Below are 19,495 nucleotides of genomic sequence, written 5' to 3'. Positions count from 1 at the left end.
CAGTGCTGTTACATCAAGTTAGTACAGAGTGCATTGATGTAGTACAGGTAAAAACAATAACAGTACAAAGTGTCACAGCTACAGAGAAAGTGCAATAAGGTGCGAGGTCACAACAAGGTAGATCGTGAGGTCAGAGTCCATCTCATTGTATGAGGGAACCATTTAATAGTCTTATCACAGTGGGGTAGAAGCTGTCCTTAAGTCTGGTGGTACGTGCCCTCAGGCTCCTGTATCTTCTACCCAATGGAAGAGGAGAGAAGAGAGAATGTCCCGGGTGGGTGGGGTCTTTGATTATGCTGGCTGCTTCACCAAGACAACGAGAGGTAAAGACAGAGTCCCCGAGGGGCAACTTTTTAAAGCAGAGAGTGGTGAATATATTGGAACGAGCTGCCAGAGGAAGTGGTTGAGGCAGGTAAAATAACATTTAAAAGGCACTTGGACAGGTACATGGTTGGGAAAGGTTTAGAGGGATATGGGCCAAATGAGGGCAAGTGGGACTGGCTTAGGTGGGCATCTTGGTCAGCATGGACGAGTTGGGCCAAAGGGCCCGTTTCCGTGCTGTATGACTCCATGTGTAGCAGGGATGGAGCCTGTTCCAAGTGTCCTGGAGCACCTCAGTACCACTAATATTTATCTTTCACCAACGCTAAAAACACAATAAAGGTACTGGGGGATCTTGCTGTGCACAAATGTTTGCCTCCCTTCCCCGACTTTGGAGACCCCAGGGTTTGGGGGTCTCTCCAGATGTGCCAGCCTTCGTCCAGCTGTTCCGGCAGGAGGAGTCCGGGCGGCGCCGGAACCTTTCTCCGCGGCCCGGGCGGCGGACGGAGAATCGGACGGGGAGCATCATCAGTGAGGGACCGAGGTCGCGTGTGAACCGGCGTCAGAAAGTGAGGCGGCGGCGGCGATGGCGGGGCCCCCCCCTCACCCCCCCCTTACCCCCCCTCAGCCCTCACCCCCCACCCCCCCCACCCCTCCCCACCCCTCAACCCCCCTCACCTCACCCCCCCCCTCACCCCCCCCTCACCCCTCACCCACCCCTCACCCCCCCCTCACTCACCCCTCACCCCCCCCTCACCCCTCACCCCCCCTCACCCCTCACCCCCCTCACCCTCCCCCTCACCCCCCTCACCCCCCACCCCCCCACCCCTCACCCCCCCTCACCCCCCCCTCACCCCTCCCCACCCCTCACCCCCCTCACCCCTCACCCCCCCTCACCCCTCACCCCCCCCTCACCCCTCACCCCCCCCTCACCCCTCACCCCCCCTCACCCCCCCTCACCCCCCACCCCCCCACCCCTCACCCCCCCTCACCCCTCACCCCCCCACCCCCCCTCACTCACCCCTCACCCCTCCCCACCCCTCACCCCCCCACCCCCCCTCACTCACCCCTCACCCCTCACCCCTCCCCCCCTCACCCCCCACCCCCCTCACCCCCCACCCCCCCTCACCCCTCCCCCTCACCCCCCTCACCCCCCACCCCTCACCCCCCCACCCCTCACCCCCCTCACCCACCCCACCCCCACACTCCTCCCCCTCCCTCCTCACACTCCTCTCCCTCCTCACACTCCTCTCCCCCTCACACTCCTCTCCCCCTTATCCCCCTTCCCCTCCCCTCACCCCCCTCCCACCTCCTCACCCCCCTCCCACCTCCTCACCCCTCACCCTCACTCCTCTCCCCTTCACCCTCCTCCCCTCTCCTCACCCTCTCTCCCCATCCCACTCCACTCACCCTCTCACTGCCCCTCCCCCCACTACTCCCTCCCCAACCCACTCCCCCCTCATGTTCCCCTCCTCTTCCCCCTCACTCCACCCTCCTCCCCATTCCCCTCTCAACCCCCACTCCCCTCCCCCTCCCCTCGCCCCCACCCCCAGTCCCCCTACTCCCCTCCCCCTCCCCTCACCCCTCACCCCCCCCACCCCTCACCCCCCCCTCACCCCTCACCCCTCCCCCCCCCCCCTCACCCCCCCCTCACCCCTCACCCCCCCCTCACCCCTCACCCCCCTCACCCCTCACCCCCCCCCACCCCTCCCCCCCACCCCTCACCCCCCCCACCCCTCACCCCCCTCACCCCTCACCCCCCCACCCCCCACCCCTCCCCCCCTCACCCCTCCCCCCCTCACCCCTCCCCCCTCCACCTCCCCCCTCACCCCTCACCCCCCCTCACCCCTCACCCCCCCTCACCCCTCACCCCCCTCACCCCTCCCCCTCACCCCCCCCCACCCCCTCACCCCCCTCACCCCTCCCCCCTCACCCCCCACCCCCACACTCCTCCCCCTCCCTCCTCACACTCCTCTCCCCCTTATCCCCCTTCCCCTCCCCTCACCCCCCCTCCCACCTCCTCACCCCTCACCCTCACTCCTCTCCCCTTCACCCTCCTCCCCTCTCCCCTTCACCCTCCTCCCCTCTCCCTCACCCTCTCTCCCCATCCCACTCCACTCACCCTCTCACTGCCCCTCCCCCCACTACTCCCTCCCCAACCCACTCCCCCCTCATGTTCCCCCTCCTCTTCCCCCTCACTCCACCCTCCTCCCCATTCCCCTCTCAACCCCCACTCCCCTCCCCCTCCCCTCGCCCCCACCCCCAGTCCCCCTACTCCCCTCCCCCTCCCCTCGCCCCCACCCCCAGTCCCCCTACTCCCCCAATCCCCCTTGCCCTTTACCTCCCCTACCCCCTCTCTCTTGCTCCCTCCAACCCCCTCATTCCCACTACCCCTCCCCACTCCCTCCCATTCACCCTCTTCACTGCTCCACCAACCCCATGCACCTTCTCATCCCCACTGCTCATTTTTCTCACTTCACCCCGACATGATTCCCCCACCAGTCTCTGCCCCGCCGCTCCTTAACCCCGTTCTGTCTGTTCCTTGTGCCCAGGTGCCCTGATGGCCTCTGTGGAGCCAGGTGTCGGTCGCTGGTGACAGGACTGCCGGTGGTCTTTACGCCGAAGGCTGGGATTTCTCCAGGGGAGGGTTTGATCTGAATGAGCAGGAGCTGTTTTAAGGGTTCGGTTCCGTAAACACCCATCCCTGAGCCATCGTTGACCTTCCGCTGATCCTTTTATCTCAGCGCCATGTACCACTGAACGGGGTTAAGGATGCCACTTTCAGACTTTGTTTTGACCCTGAAGGACAACCCGTATTTCGGGGCTGGCTTTGGCCTGGTTGGGGTTGGCACAGCGCTGGCACTGGCTCGCAAAGGGGCCCAGTTTGGAATGGTGGCCTTCAGGAGACACTGCATGATCACACTGGAGGTGACCAGCCGTGACAAGAGCTACCACTGGCTGCTGAACTGGATCACGCACCATGCCAGGCGGACACAGCACCTGAGTGTCGAGACCTCCTATCACCAGCATGAGAGTGGCAAAATCAGTACGACCTTCGATTTCATTCCCAGCCCTGGGAACCACTTTGTCTGGTGAGTGCGGCTGCATGTGCCCTTTTCACCTCCAGAACACACAGCTTAAGGCGCGTAGAGAAGTATAATTAGGTCAATCCTGAAAGAAAGTCAAAGAAACTACAGATCTACACAAAACACTGAAGGAACTCAGCGGGTCAGCCAGCATCTGAGGAGGGAAACGGACAGTCGATGTCTCGGGACGAGACCCTTCATTTGAGGAGGGGGAAGAGTGTGGATGGGGCAGGGGTTTAGGGGAGCAGTGAAGAGTGCAAGTAGGAATGGGAGGGGGGGAAGTGGAAACGGGGGGAGGAGTGGGTGGGTGAACAGGAAGAGGAGGAGGAGAGTAGGGAGGGAATGGAGAGTGGGGAAGAGGTGGGGAGTCCAGTTGAAACATCTCAACCTGAACGTCGACGGTCCATCTCCCTCCACAGATGCTGCCTGACCTGCTGAGTTCCTCCAGCAGTTTGTTGGTTGCTCCAGGTTCCACAGTCTCTTGTGTCTCCAAAAAAAACTACACATACTGGAAATAGGAAATAAAAACAGAAGATACTGGAAACACTCATCAGGTCAGGCAGCATCTGTGGAGAAAGAAGTGGAGTTAATGTTTCAGGTCAAGACATTTTGTCAGTTCTGACAAAGGGTCACTGCTTGAGACATAAACTCTGTTTCCCTCTCTACAGATGCTGCCTGACCTGATGTGCTTCCAGTGTTGTCAGTGACATTTTCCAGATTTTTCCATAGATTCCTAACTTTTGTTTTTTGTCTGTTAACTAACTCCTGCTAATAGATATTACCTTGAATTCCAAGTGCTCTATCCTTGTGCAGCCTTGTGAAAGACCTTTTTGAAAGTGTTTTGAAAATCTAAATGACTACATCTGCTGATGAGGTACATACAAAATAGGAACTCCAGCAGCCCAGGGTCAGTCCTGACCTTGGATGATGTCTTTGTGGAGTTTGCACGTTCCCTGTGATCTTATTACATATTTTTGATAACATAGGAGTTCATTCATAAGAACTTAAGAAATAGGAGCAGGAGGAGGCCATTTGGCCCATTGATCCTGTTCAATAGGATCATGGCTGATCTGGCTGTGGACTCAGCTCTACCTTCCTGCCTTTTCTCCATAACCCTTAATTCCCCCACTATGCAAAAATCTATATAACTGGTCTTAAAATATATTTAATGAGGTTGCCTCTACTACATCCATGGGCAGAGAATTCCACAGATTCACTGCTCTCTGGGAGAAGCTGTTCCTCCTCATCTCCATCCTAAATCTATATTTAGTCCATTCGAGTCTATCCCATTTCTCATCAATCTCATTTCCCCACTTACTTTCCTGCTCTCTTTTCTCTTACATGCTCGTTAACACCTACCCTTCCCTTCCATCCATTATATACTAATTTATAGCAGCCAATTAACCTACCAACTATAAATAAAATGCTGGAGGAATTCGGTGAGTCAGGCAGCATCTGTCGACGTAAATGAACAGTCAACGTTTTGGGTTGAGACCCTTCATCTGGACTGAAGGAATACCATAGAACAATACAGCACAATACAGGCCCTTCCGCCCACCATGTTGTGCTGCCCTTTAAACCACACCTAAGACTATCTAACCCCTTCCTCCCACATATCCCTCTATTTTAAATTCCTCCATATGCTTATCTAACAATCTCTTGAACTTGACCGGTGTACCTGCCTCCACCACCGCCCCAGGCAGCGCATTCCATGCACCAACCACTCTCTGGGTGAAAAACCTCCCTCTGATATCTCCCTTGAACCTCCCACCCATTACTTAAAAGCCATGCCCTCTTGTATTGAGCATTGGTGCCCTGGGAAAGAGGCGCTGGCTGTCCACTCTATCTATTCCTCTTAATATTTTGTACACCTCTATCATGTCTCCCCTCATCCTCCTTCTCTCCAAAGAGTAAAGCCCTAGCTCCCTTAGTCTCTCCTCATAATGCATACTCTCCAAACCAGGCAGCATCCTGGTAAATCTCCCCTGAACCCTTTCTAACGCCTCCACATCCTTCCTATAATGAGGCGACCAGAAATGGACACAGTACTCTAAGTGTGGTCTAACCAGAGTTTTGTAGAGCTGCATCATTACCTAGTGGCTCTTAAACTCGATCCCCCAATTTATGAAAGCTAACATCCCATAAGCTTTCTTAACTACCCTATCCACCTGTGAGGCAACTTTCAGTGATCTGTGAAGATAGTCAGACTTCTTTAACATGTGGGAGGAAACCGGAGCTCCCTGAGAAAACCCACACGGTTTTACAGAGAATGTGCAAACTCCACACAAACAGCACTCAAGGTCAGGATTGAACCCAGGTTGCTGGAGCTGTGAGGAAGTAGCATGAACTGCTGTGTCAGTATGTCACTAATTAAATGGTACAAGAGGGTCAAGGGCAGAGTGACCCACTCTTGTTCCTAGTTTGTATGCACATTACCAGCGGATGCAGTTATTTGAATTTTCAAAAGGCTCAATAAGGTCCCTCACAACAGGTTGAACAAGGTTAGAGCAGCTGGAATTCAAGGTAATATATATTAGCATGAGTTGGTTAACAGATCGAAAAGAACGATTAAGAATCGATGGAAAAAGCTGGGAAACATTAGGTCAGGCAGTAACTGTGGAAAGAAAAGCAGTTAATGAAGACAAATGGAATACAACCTTGGAAAATGAGAGCTCATCCACTTTGGTAGAAAGAACAGAAGTGTGGAGTATTTATTAAATGGTGACAGATTGGGAGGTGTTGATTTTCAGAGGGACCTACCTGGGGGTGCTTGTATACCAGTCACTGAGGGCTAACGTGCAGGTCCAGTGGGGAATTGGGAAGGATAACGGTATGTCGGACTTTAATGCTAGAAGATTTGAATATGAAAGCAAAGATGATGCCTTGAGGAGACCACAACCTCGAGTTCTGTGTACAATTCTGGTCTCCTTGCCTAATAAAGAGTGTGTTTGCCATATTCTGGTTCCTCAGACAGCAGGTCTGTCATTTATAACATAAAACAGTACAGCACAGGAACAGGCCCTTCGGCCCACAGTGTCTGTGCTGAATTAATTAAGCTAATGATGCCTAATTAAACTAATCCCTCCTGCCTGCACATGGTTCATGTCCCTTCATTTTCTGTGTATTCATGTGCCTATCCAAGAGCCTCTTAAATGCTTCTACGGTATCAACCTCCACCTTCACCCCATCACCCCTGGCAATGCATTCCAGGCACCAACCACTCTCTTTTCAACTTTCCCCCCTCACCTTAAACGCATGCCCACCAGTATTAGACATTTCAACCCTGGGAAAAAGATACCAGCTGTCTAATCTATCTATGCCTCCATGATTTTATAATGGAGAAGATTTTATAACAGAAAAATAGGGGGGTATGTGGGAGGGAAGGGTTAGATAGATCTTAGAGCAGGATAAAATGTCAGCTCAACATTGTGGGCCAAAGGGCCTGTACTGTGCTGTAATGTTCTATGTTCTAAACTTATAAGCTCGCCCCTCAGCCTCCGCCACTCCAGAGAAAACTGCCCTAGTTTATTTAACCTCTCCTCCCAGCACCTGCCCTTAAATCCAGGCAACATCCTGTCAAACCTCTTCTGCATTCTCTCCAAAGCCTCCACATCTTTCCTATAATGGGGCCAGAAGATATAGGAGCAGAATTAGGCCATTTGGTCCGTCGAGTCTGCTCCGCCATTCAGTCATGGCTGATTTTTTCTCAACCCCATTCTCCCAACCCTTAACCCCTTTACCAATCGAGAACCTATCAATCTCTGTCTTAAATATACCCAGTGACTTAGAACATAGAACAGTACAGTACAGAACAGGCCCTTTGGCCCACAATGTTGTGCCGACATAGCTAATCCCTCCCACCTACAGAATGCCCATAGCCCTCTATTTTCCTCTCAATTATGTGCTCACCCAAGCCCCTCTTAATGAATTTGCCTCCACCACCCTATCAGGCAATGCATTCCAGGCATCCACAGATTCACCACCTCTGGTTGAAAAAATTCCTCCTCATCTCAATTCTAAAGGGACGTCCCTTCATTCTGAGGCTGTACCCTCGAATCCCAGACACTCCCACAGATGGAAACATCCTCTCCACATCCGCTCTATCCAGGCCTTTCAGTATTCGGTAGGTTTCAATGAGATCCCCCCTCACCCTTCTGAACGCCTCATACATTAAGCTTTTCATTCCTGGGATCATTCTTGTCAACCTCCTCTGGACCCTCTCCTCTGCGGGCGACCAGAATTGAATGCAATATTCCAGATGTGGCCTAACTAGAGTTTTATGAAGCTGCAACGTAACTTCTTGACTCTTGGAACACCTGTACGGCCTCACAACAGGTTGAGCACTTGTTCGACCTGTCATGAGGGACCTTATTGAATTCAATGCCTCAGGCAAGCATGCCATACACCATCTTTACCACCCTATCAACTTGTGCAGCAGGAAGCTATGGACTTGGACCCCAAGATCCCTCTGTACATCAACACTGTTAAAGGTCCTGCCATTAACTGTGTACTGTCCCTTTACATTTGATCTTCCAAAGTGCAACACTTTACACTTGGCTGGATTAAACTCCATCTGCCATTTCTTTGCCCATATCTATATCCTGCTGTATCCTTTGGCAATCTGCTACACTATCCACAACACCACCAATCTTTGTATCATACGTTTTACGTTTCCCAGACAATAAAGTACTTTTTGAAGAGTGATAACTGTGAAGTAGGAAATGCCGCAGTTAAATCAGGCACAGCAAGCTCCCACAAACAGCAACTTGCCGGTTAACAGACAATATGATTGTGATGTTGACGGTGGGGGATAATCATTACCCCAGGACAGCTTGGGACCAGATTTGAGATTTTGCCAGAGGATTTATAGGACCAGACAAAGCCCAGATTTAATGTCACATCTGATGTGCAACACCTTCAGGAGAGCAGCACCCCTTCAGGACTGCACTGTGAGTGTCAGCCTGGGGTGGGTCACTGGTTGGGATTTGAACCCTTGGCGTTCCTGCTCCATAGGTGAGAGTGCGTTCTCCCCGAGCCCTGTCTGTCACCGTTGGGATGGGGCAAGGATCCACTCCCCAGTCTGTGCTGTGGTTTTCACCCCTGGGAGGGTCCTGTTGATGAAGTGCTAGCTCTGGGACGTGGCCCTTCCTGAGCCTGAGGTCACCGTTCATCAAAGGGTCAGTCACACATGAGGAGGCCGTACAATGCCAGGCGTTCTGTGTGGTCACAGGTACAACAGGAAGTGGCTTCGTGTGGAGAGGAACCGGGAGAAACAGATGATCGACCTGAGTACGGGCACCCCGTGGGAAACGGTCACCTTAACCTCGCTGGGCACCAACCGCCACATCTTCCAGGACATACTGAGCGAAGGTCTGTGGATTTGTAATAAATACCTGCGTCTTAATTAGTTCACCCAAACCCCCCCTGCACCACCGGTCATTGACCCACACCCCCCGCCAGTCACTGATCCAATCCCACCGGTCACTCACCAGTCTCCTGGTCACTGACCCGCCTCTCCCCACCAATCACTGACCCACCCTACCCAGTCACTGACCTGTTCTTCGGTAACTCTCGCCCTGGTCACTGACCCATCCTCCGGCCATCCTTCACGCCACCCTGATCCAGTTCTTGTACCTGAACTGAGCAGGCTCTTTACAACAACCTCGCCCCTCTCCTCACCTTCTCTCCCAGCAGTGTGCTTTGGAGGTTGACAGGAAGTGGGGGCCACCATCTTGTGAACATCGGTGTTCCCCTGAAACCTGTCTGTGGACTGGTTAACAGCCCAGTTCCCTCAAGGTTGGGTCAAATTCTCAGCAACATACTTCAGCAAGGTCATTGAAGCTCAGAAGAAGGTCGAGTGTATGGTCCAGAGGATGAAGGTTCTCTGTAATGTGCAGATTATTAAGGGATTTGATAGAAATGTTAAGAATTAAACATTGCTTTAATAGTGTAAATAAGGAGAAACTAGCTGGGGTTGGCGTTGGCATTTAGTGATCGGTTGGTGACCAGAGGAAACTTAGTTAAGCTAACTAATGAGAGAACCAGAGAGGAGCCGAGCCTTTTAAAGCAGCAGTTGCTGTGATTGAGAATGCACTGCCTGAAAGGGCTATGGAAGCAGATGAAAAGGATCTGGGAATTCGGAGAAGGAGCAGCATTAAGTGAATGATTTTTCATAGGGCTAGCAAGGCATGATGGGCTGAGTGGCCTGCTGTGCTGTGTCATTTAATATAGAGTCACACAGCATGGAAACAGGCCCTTTGGCCCAACCCGTCCATGCTGACTAAGGTGCCTTCCTGAGCTAGTCCCATTTGGCCCATGTCCCTCTAAACCTTTCCTATCCATGTACCTGTCCAAGTACTTTTTAAATGCTATAATCATACCTGCCTCAAACACTTCCTCTGGCAGCTCGTTCCATATACCCACCACCCTCTGTGTGGACCTAGGCAGAGAGAGAGTAAGCTAGCTTGGTCTGCGGTTTGTGTTTTGCTAAGAGTAAGAATGTCTTCCAACAATTATATAGGGCTGTAGTTAAACTGCACCTGGAATATTGTGGACAATTTCGGTGTCATCAACTAAAAATAACAGGGTATACTTGATCTAAGGGGATGCAGTGAAGGTAAGCAGAGTGGTTCCAGGGTTGAGGGTCTTCCATATCAGGAGAGATTGGGAAGACTAGGTCTCCATTTTCTAGAAATTAGAAAATCAGAAAATTCCGACAGGGCTCAACAGACTGGATGCAGGGAGGATATCTCCCCTGGCTGAGGAGTCTGTAACCAGGGGTTGCCATCTCAGAATAAGTGGTTGGTTGCTTAAGACCGAGATGGGGAGAAATGTCTTCACTCGGGTGGTGAACCTTTGGAATTCTCCACCATGGAGTCTGTGGAAGCTCAGTGCATTAATGGAGATAGTGTTTGAGATGGGAGATCAGCCATGATCCTGTTGAATGGAGGGACACTCTTGAGGGGCCAAATGGCCTCCTCCTCCTATTTCTCATATTCTTGTTTGATGGAGCTTAACCTGGCCTTTCTCTGCCCTCCCCCACCATCCTACGTCAGCCAGAGAGCTGGCCCTTAAGCAGCAGGAAGGGAAAACGGTGATGTACACAGCAGTGGGATCGGAATGGCGGCTCTTTGGGTTTCCAAGGCGCAGACGGCCTCTCAGCTCCGTTGTGCTGGAGAGAGGAATCTCAGAAAAAATCATCCAAGACGTAAAGGATTTCATTGGGAATCCCAAGTGGTACACAGACCGAGGTAAGGGTAGTTTCACTCAGGTAAATGAACAGGACACTGACTCATGGGGTCTGCCAGCATCTATTGCCCATCCCTAATTTCCCTCGAGAAGGCAGGGGTGATCTGCCTTCTTGAACCGCTGGTGAAGGTGCTCCCATGGTGCTGGTGCAGCAGGAGTTCCAAGATTCAGACCCTGCAACAATGAAGGACCAGGAGTATATTTCCAAGTCATGATTGTATATGACTTGATGGCTCTCCCAGTGTTGCAGTTTTGACTGCCTCTTGGTTGTGACCAGTTGAAGTAACATTGTGGAGATGTTGACTCCAGTCCTAGAGTCGCACGGCACAGAAACAGGCCCTTCGGCCCAACTTTCCATACTGACTCAGTTGCCTACCTGAGCTAGCCCCATTTGCCCATATCCCTCTAAACTTTTCCTATCCATGCATCTGTCCAAATGTCTTTTTAATGTACCTACCTCAACCACTTTCTCTGGCAGCTGGTTCCATACACCCACCACCCTCTGCGTGGAAAACTCACCCCTCAGGTCCCCTTTAAGTCTTTCCCCTCTCACCTTAAACCTATGCCCTCTAGTTTTAGACTCCCCTACCTATCTACACCCCTTATGATTTTATGTACTGTGACATGGATGGCAACACTCCTGTGATTGGTATTTTCAGTGGTTGTCCCTGTACACTAGACTCAGGGCTCAAGGCCTGGAGGGAGTGATGACTGACCCTGGATGGTAGGTGTGAGGTATATGTGTGTTGGGAGGGCTTCCAAGCTTGGGGTGTCTCTGAGCTGGAGTGAGTGGGGTATGGGTCTGAGAGCAGGCTCCATACTGGAAGTTGGATGCGTTAACCAGTATATACGTCTCCTGGCAGATGGTTTAATTATGTCCTTGCTTGCTTCAATTGGTTGCGACGGAGCTGTGGTGGTCTCTGTGTGCCAGGGGTGTAGCACTGTTCCTGTCCAGTTGTACCACTGCCTCTCCCAACCCCACATCTGTGCAGTGGACCCAGGTTTTCAGTGACAGCTCAGCCTGATTCTATTCTCTGCCCTCGTGACATTTAATCTTCCCTCAGGGATTCCTTACCGACGTGGGTACTTGCTGTATGGACCTCCTGGATGTGGGAAAAGCAGTTTTATGTGAGTACCTCATGGGCTGTGGATGGGACGGAACTGCAGGGAGAAATATACAGCCTCCAGCATCTCAGTGTGATGGTAGAACCTACGTTCAGTGTGCTGATGAGTCCACTCCAGCAAGCAGTGCAATGTTATGTTTAATAACTAGTCTGAATAAACTGACATGTGAGTGTAAAATACAACAGGAAATTATATTTTTCCAGAGGAGTTAACTGATTCCTCTGTTTGATTTGTCATGAGGATAATATTTTAGCCCCTTTCTTGTGTGGAGTGGATCTGGAGATACGGGTTGCCTGGTTCCAACTAAACTGTAGCAACACACAAAACACTGGAGGAACTCAGCGGGTCGGGCAGCGTCTGTGGAGGGAAATGGACAGTTGACGTTTCAGGTCGTGACCCTTCATCGGGAAAGGGGGGAGATGGCTGGTATAAAGAGGTGAGGGGAAGGGGGGAGCATGGGCTGGCAGGTGATAGGTGGATCCAAGTGAGGGGGTTGATGCGCAGGAGGAGGGTGGAGATAGGGAGGAGTGGGGAAGAGATAGGCAGGTGTGGGGGGGGAGAGTGGGAGTGATGTCAGAAGCTGGGAGGTGACAGGTGGAAGTGACAAAGGGCTGAAGATGATGGAATCTGACAGGAGAGGACGCTGGAGCACGGAATAAAGGGAGGGAGGTGGGGAGGGGAACCGGTGGGAGGGGTGTGTGGGTGACGGGCAGATGGAGAGGGCAGGGGAGGAGGAAGAAATGGGGTGGTGGGGCCGGTGGGATAAAGAAGAAAACGGTGTCCTGTAGACCACCAGCAGTGGAGCAACAAACAGGAAGCTGCAGCAACTCAGTGGGTCGAGCAGCATCTGTGGAGGGAGATGGACAGCCGATGTTTCGGGTCAAGACCCTTCATCTGAACGGGATGATGCCCGAAACATTGACAGCCCATTTCCCTCCACAGATGCTGCCTGATCCTCCAGCTTCTTGTGTGTTGCTCCAGATTCCAGCATCTGCAGTCTCCTGTGTCTCCAGATCACCAGCACTGTCCTAGTGAAGTTCATCCATGGTCTCAGAGTCCCACCAGCCCAGGCACTTCAGACATCGCGGCCTGTGCCTCTGCTGGTTGACAGCATCCGGGTGAGGCTGTCTTCAAACTGACACCTGCCTTTCTCTCCCCGCTGCTGCCTCAGTACAGCGCTGGCAGGCGAGCTGGAGTACAGCATCTGCCTGCTGAGCCTGAGTGACCGCAGTCTGACCGACGACAGACTCAACCACCTTCTCAGCGTGGCTCCCCAGCAGAGCATCATTCTCCTGGAGGACGTGGATGCTGCCTTCATCAGCCGGGACCTGGCCAAAGAAAGTGAGTCCTGGTTCTTCACAGACAGTCATTCCCACTCTCCACCCTGACCTCTCCCTCTCTCCTCCCCCTCTACTGTCTCTACCCCCTCCCCTCTACCCCCCCTCCCTCCCCCTCCCCTTTCCCTTCCCTACCCCCTCTCCCTCCCCCTCTTACCCCCTCCCGTTCCCCTCTACTCCCTTCCCTTCCCCCACCCACCTCCCCTTCCCCCCTCCCCCCTTCCCCTCTACCCACTCTCTCCTCCCTCTCCCTATGTTCCTGTGCATTGGAATTGCCATACCAGACCGTGATGCAACCAGTCAGGATACTTTCAGCAGTACATCTGTGGAAGTTTGTTAGTGTTCGGTGACGAGCAAAACCTCCTTAACCTCCTAAGAAAGTACAATGCAGGCCTGGATCGTACGAAATCTTTGGTGAGGGGCTTGATTGCTGTCTGGTTTGTGTTCACAGACCCCACCATGTACCAGGGGATGGGCCGCCTGACCTTCAGCGGTCTGCTAAACGCTCTGGATGGTGTTGCGTCAACTGAGGCAAGACTGGTGTTCATGACCACAAACCACTTGGACAGGTAACGGCTGAAGTTCAGAGTGTCCCACCAGAGGGGTGGGCAGGGGGTAGAATTACAGGTATCAGCGTGTACCCAGACACCACAGCCCAGTGGGGATTGTCCTCTGCCCCTTGAGCTCTGGCGCCCTGCACCCACCAGCACTGGGCCCCACCTTCAGTAAGACCATGGCTGGTCATTTACCTCAGTGCCACCTTCCTGCAGTCACCCCATATCTCTAGGTTCCCGGTTATCCATGTCTTGGGTAGAGAACTCCAAAGTCTCATCACTCTCTGGATGAAGAAACTTCTCCATCTCTTTCCTGAAGGGTGACTCCTTATTTTGAGAACCGTCACCCTAGGTTCTACATCCTTTGAATGTTTCATTGAGATCACCTCTCAATTTTCTTCTCTCCAGAGTACCAGCCCAGTCACTTAATCTCTCTGCATACAACCACCCCGCCCTCACCCCCAATTCTGAAGAGTCAATCCCAAATTTGCAGATGATAACACCGTGGTATGCTGTATCTTAGATAACGATGATTCAGAGTACAGGAAGGAGATAGAGAGCTTGGTGACATGGTGTCATGACAACAACCTTGCCCTCAATGTCAGCAAAATATAAAAGAGCTGGTCATTGACTTCAGGAAGGGGAGTGGTGCACATGCTCCTGTCTACATCAACGGTGCTGAGGTTGAGAGCTTCAGGTTCCTCGGAGTGAACATCACCAATAGCCTGTCCTGGTCCAACCACGTAGGACCAAGAAAACTCACTAATGCCTCTACTTCCTCAGGAGGCTAAGAGAACTTGGAATGTCTCCTTTGACACTCGCCAATTTTTATCGATGCACCATAGAGAGCATCCTATCCAGATGCATCACGGCTTGGTACAGCATCTGCTCTGCCCGTGACTGCAAGAAACTGCAGAGAGTTGTGGATGCAGCTCAGCGCATCACAGAAACCAGCCTCCCCTCCATGGACTCTGTCTACACTTCTTGCTGCCTCGGTAAAGCAGCCAGCGTAATCAAAGACCCCTCCCACCCTGGACATTTGCTCTTCTCCCCCCTCCCATCGGGCAGAGGATACAAAAGCCTGAAAGCACGTACCACCAGGCTCAAGGACAGCTTCTATCTCGCTGTTATAAGACTATTGAATAGTTCCCTAGTATGATAAAATGGACTCTGACCTCACAATCTACCTCGTTATGACCTTGCACCTTATTGTCTGCCTGCACTGCACTTTCTCCGTAACTGTAACACTTTATTCTGCATCCTGTTATTGTTTTCCCTTGTACTACCACAATGCACTGTGTAATGAATTGATCTGTATGAATGGTATGCAAGACAAGTTTTTCACTGTACCTCAGTACAAGTGACAATAATAAACCAATTCCTATCTGGTGAACCTTGGCTGCATTCCTTCTATCGCAAGTGTATTCCTCCTTAGAAAGGGGGAGCAGAGCGGCACAGGATTTCCCCAGATGTGGTCTAACAACTGGGCTGTGTAGAGTTGGAGTGAGATATTTGCACACTTGCACTCAAATCCCCTTGCAGTAAAAGCCCAACGTACTATTTACCTTCCTCGCCGGTGCTCAGTAACTTTCAGTGACTCGTGTATGAGGACACCAGGGTCCCGCTGAACACCAACACGATTCAGTCTTTACACTTAAAAAGTACTCTGCCTTTCTCTTTTCTCTTCTAAGATGGGTGGTAAATTAGTTTATTATTGGCACATGCAGAGGTACAGTGGAAAAACTTTGTTTTGCATGCCATCCATACAGATCATTTCATCACATTAGTGCATTGAGGTAGTACAAGGGAAAACAATAACAGAATGCAGAGTAAAGTGTCACAGAGAATGTTTAATGCAGGCAGACAATAAGGTGCAAGGTCATGATGAGAAAGATTGTGAGGTCAGGAGTCCATCTTATACTAGGGAACTGTTCAATAGTCTTACAGTGGCAGGATAGAAGCTGTCCTTGAGCCTGGTGGTACATGCTTTCAGGCTTTTGTATCTTCTGCCCAATGGGAGGGGGGAGAAGAGAGAATGTCCAGGGTGGATGGGGTCTTTGATTATGTTGGCTGCTTTACCAAGGCAGTGAGAAGTGTAGACTATAGAGGGGTCCATTGAGGGGAGGCTGGTTTCCATGATGTGTTAAGCTGTGTCTACAACTCTCTGCAGTTTCTTGTGGTCCTGGGCAATGCAGTCGCTGTACCAAGCCGTGATACATCCGGATAGGATGCTTTCTATGGTGCATCAATAAAAATTAGTGAGTGTCAAAGGGGACATGCCAAATTTCTTTAACCTCCTGACGAAGTAGAGATGCTGGTGGGTTTTCTTGTCTGTGGCATCTACGTGGTTGGACCAGGACAGGCTATTGGTGATGACTTCTCATTACGATTTATTTGCCAGCTCATTCACTTAACCCGCCTATTATAGCTGAAGCCTCTCTGCATCTCCCTTGCAGCCTATACTAGCACCTAGTCTTGATTAATCAGCAAACTTGTATATATTATACTTGATCCCCTCAAATCATTGATGGGTATCATGACCAGCTGTGACCCCAGATCTGATCCCTGTGGCACCCACTGGTCACAGCCTCACAACGTTTCTCCTCGTTTTCTGTTCATTAATCCATCCCCTATCCATGCCACCATTACCCCAATACTGTGTGCTGTAATATTGTGTAATATTCTTCATGGCATCTTATCAACACCTTCTGAAAGTCCAAATGTGCCACATTAGCTGCTCTTCCTTGATCATCTCTGCTAGTTCCAGCCTCAAAAAAAGCTCCCAACAGATTTATCAAACGTGATTTCTCTTTTTAAATCTATGTCAACTTTGCCCATTTTACGATTTTGGAAGTGTCCTGCGCCACACTTAGTTATAGATTCCAGCATTCTTCCAGCTGCTGGAGTCAGGCTGATTGGTCGATAGCTCCGTTTTCTCTCTCTCACACCCCCCCCTCTCCCACCTTCCTTTCTGGGCAACCGTTCTAGAATTGGTGGGGTTTTAGATGACAATCAGTGCATCCACTGTCTTCATAAACCTCCTCGAACCCTAGGATGCAGATCTGGGGATCCCAGTCATTCCTGCAGCACCAATTTGTTTCCTGACGCTGACTCCTGTTGGTTCCTCGTTCACTTCAGACCTGATGCTCCCCAGGAGGTTTGTACCTCGAAGGCAGACACAGGGAACTTGTTAATTTCTCTGCCCTTCTTATTCCCCATTATCGTTTTTGCCGCCTCATTCTGTAACAAATCCTTCCCTTTTTACACATCTGGAGGAGCTGTTACAGTCTGCCTTTGTTTCTCAATAGACCACTCTCACGAGATGGTTCTTAAAATTGATCTCTTTGAGCGAGCTCCTCGTCTCCTGCCCTCTCTGGGGGTGGCGATTGATGGTAGGTTTTTGCCAATGCCCCTGGGGAGATCAGTACAGTGAGATGCTCTGAGGTGGTGGCAGGCAAAACCCGACACTGGGTCAGAGGGACAGGGAGCAAAAGTTTGATCGAGGAGGTAGTTCTAAGGAACATCATAAGAACAGGGAATGGGAGATACTAATGTGCTGAGCTGTTGTGTAAGTGGACATTTATCTTTGTGTTCACATTTTCCTATGGCATAGGAGGCCATTTGGCCCTTCAAGTCCATGCCAGCTCACTGAGCAATGCTGTTCATAGAATCATACAACACAGAAATGAGCCTTTCAGCCGACCGTAATGTATATCTGTGCCAGTCCCATTTGCCCGTGTTTGGCCACATCCCTCCCTTCCTTTCCCATCCATGTACCTGTCCGAACACCTTTTAAATGTTGTAACTGTAACCATGCATCCATTCCACATACCCACCACCCTCTGTGGGGGGAGAAAGTTACCCCTCAGGTCCCCTTTCAAGTTCCCCCACTAATTTTCCCTGTAACCTATTCTTCTCATTCCCATCAGCCTCCCCCAGAGTCCACCCCTCACCCACACACCAGGGGCAATTTATAGCAGCCAGTTAACCCACCAACCTGTACGTCCTTGGGATGTGGGAGGAAACCGGAGTATCCCAGGGAAACGCATAATGTCGCAAGGAGAACATGCAAACTCGCAGGCAATACCAGGGGTCAGGATGAAACCTGGGTCTCTGAAGCCGTGAGGCAGCAGCACTACCCGCTGCACCACTGTGTCCGCCCCCCCCCCCCGAATCATCAGTATCGATCACTTTCTCAGTTTGCACAGTAATTGACTCAGAACAGTACAGCACAGGAACAGGCCCTTTGGCCCACCATGTCTGTGCTGAACACAATGCCAAAATCAAACTAATCCCTTCTGCCTGAACGTGATCCATATCCCTCCCTTCCCTGCATGTTCATGTTACTATCTCAAAGCCTCTTAAATACCACCATCTTATCTGTCTCCACCACCACCCCTGGCAGCACATTCCCGGCACCCACCACTGTGTAAAAAAAACTTGCCCCGTACATCTTCTTTAAACCCCCCCCACCTTAAATCTACGCCTTCAAGTGTTTGACATTTCTACCCAGGGAGAAAGATTCTGGCTGTCTACCTTATCTAAGCCTCTGTCCCACCAGAGAAAACAACCCAAGCTTGTCCAACCTCTCCTTACAGTTCGTACCCTCTAATCCAGGCAGCATCCTGGTGAACCTTTTCTGCACCCTCTCCAAAGCCGCCACATCCTTCCTGTAATGGGGTGACCAGAACTGCACACAATACTCAAAGAGAGGCCTACCAATGTTTTATACAGCTGCAACGCGACTCCCTGACTCTTGAACTCTATGCCCCTAGCGATGAAAGCAAACATGTCATATGCCTTCTTCACCACCCTACCCACTTGTGTAGCCACTGTCAGGGAAGTTTGGACCGCAGGCACAGTAGTGTAGCGGTTAGCGTAACGCTATTACAGCGCCAGTGACCCGGGTTCAATTCCGGCTGCTGTCTGTAAGGAGTTTGTACGTTGTCCCCGTGTCTGTGTGGGTTTCCTCCCACATTCCAAAGGCGTACAGGTTAGGAAGTTGTGGGCATGCTATGTTGGCGCTGGAAGTGTGGTGACACTTGCAGGCTGCCCCCAGAACACTCTACGCAAAAGATGCATTTCACTGTGTGTTTCGATGTACATGTGACTAATAAAGAAATCTTATCTGTGATCATTTCTGTCTGGGTGACTTGTGTGCACCATCTGCTTGGTTGGGGACATTTTTGTGTTGATTGCTCAAGCACAAGGAGAGGATTATTCAAAATTTGACAATCATCTGCCCTGTCCCTGCACAGGTTGGATCCAGCACTGATCCGCCCAGGGCGTGTGGACTTCAAACAGTTTGTCGGGTACTGCTCCCACTGGCAGCTGTGCCAGATGTTCCAGCGGTTCTACCCCGAGCAGCCAGCGGCCGTGGCGGAGCAGTTTGCGGACAGAGCGCTGGCCGTGTCCCACAGGATCAGTGCCGCACAGGTGCAGGGGCACTTCCTGCTTTTCAAGCTGGAGCCCCTCAGGGCTATCGAAAACATCCAGGACATCACCGAGTAAGGCCAGGGCGACAGGAGACACGACCCTGGAGACGAGGTGGGGACCAGCGACTTCGGAACTGAGAACTGGACAAGATTTGTAATAAAACCTCAAAGTAGTTCTTGCCTGTGATTCTTGGTGTGTTGGGGTGGGATGGAAGGTGCTCTTGTTTCTGCATGTGGAGTGGTAATTAATGGTAGTGGGTTTATTATTGTCACCTGTACCAAAATGCAGTGAAAAGCTTTTGCTTGTGTGCCATCCAGACAGAACACGGTAGTGTAGCAGTTAGCGTAACGTTATTACAGCGCCAGTGACCCGGGTTCAATTCCTGCCG

At 51.5% G+C, this 19,495-nt stretch overlaps 2 protein-coding genes across 3 annotated transcripts in view; one reads left to right on the top strand and one right to left on the bottom strand.

The window, feature by feature from the left end:
* The window catches only part of LOC127569523 (ATP-binding cassette sub-family B member 6-like), a 549,089-nt gene that overhangs the window by 282,648 nt on the left and 246,946 nt on the right, over positions 1-19,495 (bottom strand). The window lies entirely within an intron of this gene.
* On the top strand, positions 794-19,280 carry LOC127569684 (mitochondrial chaperone BCS1). 2 transcript variants are annotated; one of them, XM_052014488.1, is made up of 8 exons: positions 794-890; positions 2,874-3,413; positions 8,638-8,777; positions 10,463-10,657; positions 11,720-11,783; positions 12,952-13,121; positions 13,569-13,686; positions 18,930-19,280. In XM_052014488.1, exons 2-8 carry the CDS (start codon positions 3,094-3,096, stop codon positions 19,180-19,182), a joined length of 1,260 nt encoding a protein of 419 aa, XP_051870448.1. In that variant the 5' UTR covers positions 794-890; positions 2,874-3,093; the 3' UTR covers positions 19,183-19,280. The 2 variants fall into 2 exon arrangements, with proteins under 2 accessions (XP_051870448.1, XP_051870455.1); XM_052014495.1 differs by lacking the exons at positions 794-890; positions 2,874-3,413 and having other exon boundaries at positions 8,666-8,777; positions 10,467-10,657.

The sequence above is a fragment of the Pristis pectinata genome, chromosome 1, assembly GCF_009764475.1.
Source record: "Pristis pectinata isolate sPriPec2 chromosome 1, sPriPec2.1.pri, whole genome shotgun sequence".
Classification (NCBI taxonomy): Eukaryota; Metazoa; Chordata; class Chondrichthyes; order Rhinopristiformes; family Pristidae; genus Pristis; species Pristis pectinata.
Note: the sequence above shows the minus strand (reverse complement) of the source record. Positions and strands in the feature narration are given on the sequence as shown.